The following is an 8,307-nucleotide window of genomic DNA, read 5'->3' as shown; positions in this document are numbered from 1 at the left end:
TTTTTATATCTCAAGAGGTTTGTCATTTCAAAATATTTTATTTGTTTCTGACCTTTTTTTTTTTCTCTTTTCTCCCTCCTCTTGTGCGAGGTTATTTCTCATCTTTCTTCTTCAGCAGTAAGATGTGCTTGTTGTTTTTTCTTGTGGTTGGATCTGATTACTTTTATGCAGCTTTGACAATGAAATCTTCATTTCATGTCTTTTTGTGCGGGCTGTGTGTGTATTTTGCGAATTTGCTATAATAAAAAAACATGAGTGGAGAACTATGATTTTTTAAAATACTGCAATTCTCAATTTAAAAAACCACAAGTGGGAACTGCAGTATTTTTATTTTTTTTTATTGTGTTATTAAAAAAAAATTCCCTATACTATTTTTTTCCAGTGAGTTTAATATTCTTAACAAAAAACAATTGTCAAATAAACATAGGTGACATCCCATCTAATCAAATTAAGCATCGGCTTTCATGTGTTATATGATATAATTTTCAAAAGTATCAAATTTTTTGAAAAAGTTGTAGGATAAAATTTAATTAAATTTGGAGATCAACTCCAATTCGCAATAATTATCATAACTGTTATGTAATAAGTTAACATTAATTAAATTTGGTGATCAACTCCAATTCACAATATTTTTCATGACTGTTTCACAACGCAATAATTCTTTTGAACTTACTTTGGCATGCCAATAATAAATCTCATAGGGTAAAGTTCAGTTTTGGGTTTTAGGAATCCAAATCTTGCAAATTTAATTAATCACATAAAAGACAAAACAGCTACCGTTGGATTGTCGAGTACACAATAGACAAGCTCTCACCACTTCTTTCCACGAATTAATAATCATTTCCATAATATATCTTACTTTAGTACTGTTCAATTTTCAAGCAAGCCAATGGAACACCTTACACCTACCATTAGAAAAATATGCGCAGGCCAAGAAAGGGGACAAAAAAAAAAAGAGCATGCCTGCATGGGAATATGTTTCCATCACTATCTTAGCTTTGACCGTTAGTTTGCAATTTATAATACTCTACAATTAATTAATCATCTTTCATTTATAGTTATTCGCGGAGATTTAAATTTTTCAAGTCCTCATAAAGTCGTAGCAGATCCAAATTAATTAAACTCTTGAAATCAGAAGGAAACAAACCGTAACATCTTACATTGTAAATAAATAAAATGCATAACACGCTTCTGCTGATCCATACGGCTTACACTTGGGATTTAAAACAAACTTAGTTTTAATTATATATTTTCATGAGCACCCAACCCATGAACAAGGACTCAATTTTGATTATGCAATCCAGCATGCTTCATACGGATCATATTAATGAGCTTCTGCATGCTTCATACGGATCATTAGAGGACAAAGCTCCACCCCTGATTACGTGATCTATTACATCACATTCGACTGACTCTTGATGAGCCCATGTCCTTGGCCATGTCTCTAAGCAGAGCCTTTTGGATCTTACCGGTTGCTGTCTTGGGCAGTTCTTCCGTAACCACCACTGTTTTGGGCACCATGTAATGTGGCAGCCTAGCCCTGCAATGTTCAATTATTTCCTTCTCTGTTGTGCTCTTACAACAAGCCTCCTTCAGAGTCACAAACGCACAGGGCGTCTCGCCCCAAAACTCATCGGGTCGAGCCACCACCGCTGCCTCGTTAATATCTGGAAACGTGTATAGCACTGACTCAACCTCTACACTACTCAAGTTCTCACCACCGCTAATGATAACATCCTTGGATCGATCTTTGATCTCTAAATAACCATCAGGATGCATCACACCTACATCTCCCGTGTAAAACCAGCCATTCTCTGTCATGCACTTGGCTGTAGCTACTGGGTCTTTGAGATAACCCAGCATGATGCAACCACCTCTTAAAACAATCTCACCAAGTGTTAACCCATCTCGTTTCACACTCGTTCCAGTCATGGGATCCACCACGTCCACCTCAGTCATTCCAATAGTTCTCACTCCTTGCCTTGCTTTCAATCTCGCTCTCTCTGTTGCGGGAAAAAGACTCCACTGTCTTTTCCAAGCACAAGACACAACAATCCCACCAGTTTCGGTCAGCCCATAACCATGACCCACTACGAACCCCAAGGACTCAGTACGAGAGAGTATGGTGGCAGGTGGTGGAGCCCCGGCTGTGATGATATGGACTGGATTCTTTAAGGGTTTAGTAATGGTGGGAGAGTTTGATAACATGTTGAGAACCACAGGTGCACCACACATGTGAGTGACTCTATGCTTTTCAATCAAGCCACAGATGGTGGGTGCATCAAATTTACGGATACATATGTTGGTCCCACCAACGGCAGCCATGCCCCAGGGAAAGCTCCACCCATTAGAGTGGAACATGGGCAGGGTCCACAAGAAGACAGGCTGTTTGGGGAAGGACCAATCAATAAGAGAATCAAGGGTCACGATGAAGAGACCCCTGTGGCAGTGGACGACACCTTTGGGAGACGCGGTCGTACCTGAAGTGTAATTCAGTACAATTGGATCAAAGTCATTCTTGGGTCGTATCCAGTTGAAGGCAGGATCGCCCTTCTCCACCAAACTCTCGTAGGTGTCGTAAAAGTGAATGGTAGGTGATGATTGTTGGGAAACGACCTCATCGTCAGCTATGAGGACGAGAGGTGGATGCTTGGTGTTGGTTGGAAAAAGGGAGATGGCTTCGTAAACTAAGGAGACATACATGGGATCTACAAAGAGGAGCTTGGATTCAGCGTGACAGAGGAGGAGGGAAATGGTACGCGCGTCAAGACGAGTGTTGAGGGTGTTGAGGATGGCGCCGGCCATAGGGACTGCAAAATGGAGCTCGTACATGGCAGGGATATTGGGGGCAATGATAGAGACGACATCGCCCTTGATAGTACCGATGGAGGACAGAGATGAAGCCAGTTGGAGACATCGACTGTGGGTCTGAGACCACGTGTAGGATATGTCATTGTAGATGATGGAGGGGCAATCACCATACACCGTTGCTGCCCTGTCCAAAAAGCCTACAGGAGTTAGAGCATAAGAGTTTGATGGTCTTGGTCTCAGCTCATCCATTGCGATGTCTCTCTATCTCACACACAGTGTGGAAATGTTGTGTTATTACAAGCCACGATGGTACGATGCCTTACTAAGAGAGACTAGGAGGTGGGAGAGCTGTTATATTATTATAATTATAATAAAATCTAGGACTGTGCACCATACATTCACAAAGCATGGTTATATAATAGTGTTTTTTTGGGTACTTTATTGAGGATCGAAGTAAAAGGAATTGAAGGAATCAGTGTCTTTTTTGGATTTTTGTGGGTGAAATGTCTATTTTAGTAATTTGACAAAGGTCCCTTTCACATTCCAAAATTTAAATAGGGCAATAACATCTTTTTCTTTTACAATGTATAATAAAATAACATTTATATTTTTATATTCAAAATGTTTATCCTTGTAATTTTTTATAAAAAATAAAATTACTTACATGTCCTTAAATTTGGATTTTCTATAATTTATATTTTTATATTTGTGCTCAAATATATTTTTTATATATAATTATTAAGTTAGGTTATGAGCAATTACACGTGCGAGACTACCTAGTGATTAAACATTATCTTTTACACGATATTTGATTCGTTTTAGCATTGACTCCTAGGCAACAAGTATGGCTAAAGGTCACCAAGTTTGATATCGGTAGTCTTATATTTTTTTTTCTTCTTATTCTGTTTCTCCTCTCTCAAAATTCATGCTTGAGATTTAAAATTTTAGGCTTCGTTGGGGATATTTAAATCTCAGTCCTTATTTTTTTTATTTGTAATTTTTATCCTTAGTTTTTTTGCAAGTTTTTTATTTATTTTTAATTCTATCATTCAATCTAGATTTTTTTTTTCAAATATGATATTTATTCTTTTTCTTCTTCTTTTTTATCTTTTTTTGTTAACTTTCAATTGTTTTCAATTCACCTTTTAATAAAAAAAAATTAATGTATTATTAAAAAAATTGATCCTCATTCTTTTGGTGGTTTTTTTTTAGGATTAATATTTCTTTTCAATTTAGCCCTTCAATCCATAATTATCCATCCTTTAAAAAAAATCATCATTCTTTTAATTACTATTTTTTCTTTTCAATCATTTTTGTGATTGATTTTTTTTAATTTCATCATTTAACATTTGATTTATTAAAATTTGGACTTTGTGGTTTTTTCATTTTTGGTGTTTTCGATCAAATGATCTAGGTCACAAGTTTTGTAAGCTAACACAAGTTCACTTCTTTTCTTTTTCTATCTCATTTCTCAATGTTTTTTTTTTAATACAATTCATGTTTTTCTTTGTTTCACTTTTTAAATGGTTATATTGATCTCATGACCTGACACGTGTGTGTGACAGGTATACTGCGTGAGCTTATGCCTTTTTTTTTTTAATTACTGGTTTTTTTTTATCCTTTAGTTTGATTGATTTAAAAAATCATCATTCAATATTTAATTTATTGAGAATTAGCATTTATGGTTTTTTCATATTTAATGTTCCCGGTCAAATGGCCTGAAACAAGAGTTGGAATCTGTAAATACTCATATAGATGTAAGACTTGAGGTAAAAATAACCTAACAAGTAATAGAAACACAAGATGGAAAAAAAATTAATAAATGATATAAATAATAGAGAATATGATGTGAGATTGAGATAATGGTCTCCATGATTAAATATAAAAGTATGGATGGAGTTCCTACATGAATTATGAATTTTAGTTTAAAAATTCATAACAACAACGAAACCAATAACGAGTTTTGATAGATAAAAGATTAAAAAATGAGAAAATGACCCAATAAGTTAATATGGTGGTAAGGAATAAACAATATGAAAGTATGGTACAAAAGAAAAGCAAAGAGTGATAGTGTAAGCACAAACTGAAAAATCGGTAATGTTAATGTGAAATGGTATAAAGTTTATAAATGAAATAAGTGATGAAAAGACAAACAAAAATATTATAGGAATAAGAAAATGGTATCAAAGATCTAAAGGAATGATTGATATGATTCATGCAAGGATGAAATGAATAAATTTGGATTTTTAAGAAAAAAATCACAAACTGACTAGTTTTATGTGATTACACGTAACTTTTGTTGATATATTGAGCATAAAAGAAATGTTTATTAATATTTTGGTAAAGAGATATTGAGTAGATATATAAATTTCATGAGAGTTTGTTTATCTGGATAGATTAATGGAAGTTGAATGATAAATACCTTGCTTTTATGAAATTTACAAATTATTTTTCTATTTTAACGCTTTGATTATTAGGGACTAGTAATAAGCTAGTTACGAGTGTGATTAATATTTAAAAGTGTATTTTTATTAAGGTTTTATATCATCATTTTGCACTTGAAGTATCAATAAGTCCTTAACTAAAGCATGTTTTATAATAATAAGTTTGATACCATAAGATACCTTTAATTTATGATAAATATTCATTTTAAATGCAAGTCTATCACATAAATGAAAGAATTGATTGATGAGTTTAAGTACTAAAATTAAAAGGATAAAGAGGGTCAAACTTAGAAAAGAGATGCTAGTTCAATCCAAACTCGAACATTGTTTGATCATTGGGTTATATCTAGAGCTGTAGATCTTGGATTTAGGTCTGCTCTATATAGATGAAAAGCTAAGACATAGTCCTAAAATATTCATGGAAAGGCAAAACTTAATCCTGCTGTTTAGAAGTCCAAATCTTAGCAACAACGAAGAAGTCTAAATTTATCTTGCAACTTAGACATTGTTCAGTGTTTAGCCCATATCTTGAGTTTTAGAAGTTTAAATTACCTCAATTTTTTTTCCTAGAAGGCTGAGACAATTTTCTAAAACTTTCATGATTTAAGTTTGTTCAAATTATGATATTAGCAATGATGTTTTATTCAGAAAGGAAGATAAGGATTGTCATCAAGTCAAGAGTTGGTCACCCACTCAACAATTAGTCAACAAATCAATAATTTCTAATTTTGGCCTATAAAAGAAGGCATTTGTCATGCATTTAAGCATCTTGGTTTTCAAATCAAGATTATGTTCTTGCTCTTTCTCTTTATATTTTTGTAATGTTTAAGTTATACTTTTCTTAATCTATTTTTTTAATACTTTGCTTGTTAAATGATTAATCTAGATTTACGTTATATAACTTTGGTACAACAAATGCTTGGCACTTTCATAGCATAAACCGTATGGTATAACTTACACCTGCGCTAAGAAAGGAACTTAATTTGTTGTTAACATAAGTTATAATTACGAATACCTAACAAAATTTATAAGAATTAACATTATTCGAATAAGATAACTAATGTAATCATGTTAATAATTTATAATCTGATTGGAACCCCCTTTGTGTGCGGTTTCCAATTAAGTAATAAGAGTTTATACTATATTTATTTAAAATATCATTAGTGGATCCTCTAACCTTAACAATTATTTTTATCATTTTTTAATCCTTATATTAATATTAAATCTCAAAGTTCTCTTTATTATTATTATTACTACTACTACTACTAATAGTAGTAGTAGTAGTAGTAGTAGTAATAATAATAATAATGTTGTTGTTGTTATTGTAGTAATAGTACTGTATTTATAATTTATATAGTTAACCTCCATGTGGTTCGATCTCAGTCTTATAGGGTTATTTATTACTTCAACGCTCCTACACTTGAGAAAAGACATCAATCTTTTGGTTGTGTCACTTATTTTTTATAAAGTCTCGTGATTTAGGTTATAGATTTAATAGGTTGACCCAGTGATGCAGGTGGAAGCACAAGAAACAACAATAAACATATAAAAATAAGATATAGAGTGAAATATAATTAAAACATGAAAAACCCTAAAACCCTGTTTTATTCATGAGAATATCAATATGATAAAGTCTTCCTCTTAAAGATGTTTATAATATCTTTTATAGGCTAGAAAATATGACCAAGACTAGAAAAAAAATCGAAGCACTAAAGGAGATTAATGCATAATAAAAAAACAATAAATCCAAAAATATATAGAAAAATAGAAAAATTAGCCTAAATAGCACCTTCACACAATAAATCTTTATAGAGGAAACAACCTATAAAATCTCCTATAAAAATTGAAGTCCGTTCAAATGGTCAGATCTCATGTTATCATCATTTTAAGGTACTATTCTGGTTTGGCATGATCATGCCTTCTTATTGGCCTATAGTTGTTTTATTGGTCCATGAAAATATCTGTCGGACCATCCAAATAGTCTATTTAAGGCAAATCCTTATATAATTGCTTATAACTCTTAATCTCTATAAACCTAGCTACATCAACCAAGTTAACTTGAATTGTTTTTATAGGTTATTTTTTAATTATTTTTCTTATTTTATTTTATTCTTTAAAATTAGATTGGTTAGAGATTGAACTTTATAATTTTTTTGATCTATTTTCTATAGAGTTATTCTGATCTCATGACTTAAGTCATTAGTCAACAATTTAACCCGTGTTAACTCAAATAGTTTTTTTCTCTTTTTAATTTAATATTTTTTCAATTTTATCCTTGAATATTAGGTTGATTAGGAATCAACTTTTATAATTTATTTTGTTTTGCTTTTTATAGGATCATTACAGTCTTCTGATTCATGTCACATATTTTATAGGTTAATCGGGTCAATGCAATATGTTATGATTTTATGGCTCAAATTATAAATTTGATAAATTAATCGGGTGAATTCAATATATTATTATTTTAATTTTTTAAAAAATTACCATCTAATATATTATCGGATAATATTTTGAGTTTATTATTATTTTTTAAAAAAAACATGGTGAATTAAATCGCATTTAATTACATAGACTACGAAAGCCAACTGATAGTCAAATCACAATGGACGCTATGCTCGTGAAACTCGTGAGAAAGGGTTTGATGGTATTTCACGAAGGCAGCACGCCTCCTGTAAATGCTTTTTAGTTGATGATAAAAAAAAAAACAAGAAGAAAAAAGCTTTTGTTGGCAGTGAATGATTAATAAGTGTTTATTAAGAATATGCATTTACTTATAACTAAAGACTATAAATCAGGTGCAGTTACTAAATGGCTAGCAACAATCCGATTTTCTGGTTTGATTTCCTGTCGATTAAAAGGCTCTAAATTTATAACTAAACTCAAACAAAATTGAGATTGACACGACTAAAAGATTGATGTCTTCTCCCAAGTGCAGGAGTGTCGAAGTAAAAAATAACCCGGCAAGACCGGGGTCGAACCACAAGGAGGTTAATTGTACAAATTATAAATAACAATAATACAACAACAATAACAATAACAATAACAATAACAA

At 32.0% G+C, this 8,307-nt stretch overlaps 1 protein-coding gene across 1 annotated transcript; it reads right to left on the bottom strand.

Moving 5' to 3' along the window:
* Positions 1 to 1,138: 1,138 nt before the first annotated feature.
* Positions 1,139 to 3,197, bottom strand: LOC105142711 (probable acyl-activating enzyme 6). Its single transcript, XM_011050475.1, has one exon. It carries the CDS (start codon positions 3,058 to 3,060, stop codon positions 1,399 to 1,401), a length of 1,662 nt encoding a protein of 553 aa, XP_011048777.1. The 5' UTR covers positions 3,061 to 3,197; the 3' UTR covers positions 1,139 to 1,398.
* Positions 3,198 to 8,307: the final 5,110 nt, after the last annotated feature.

This window comes from Populus euphratica, unplaced genomic scaffold, assembly GCF_000495115.2.
Source record: "Populus euphratica unplaced genomic scaffold, PopEup_1.0 scaffold148.1, whole genome shotgun sequence".
NCBI lineage: Eukaryota > Viridiplantae > Streptophyta > Magnoliopsida > Malpighiales > Salicaceae > Populus > Populus euphratica.
This window is presented reverse-complemented; position numbering and strand designations above follow the sequence as displayed.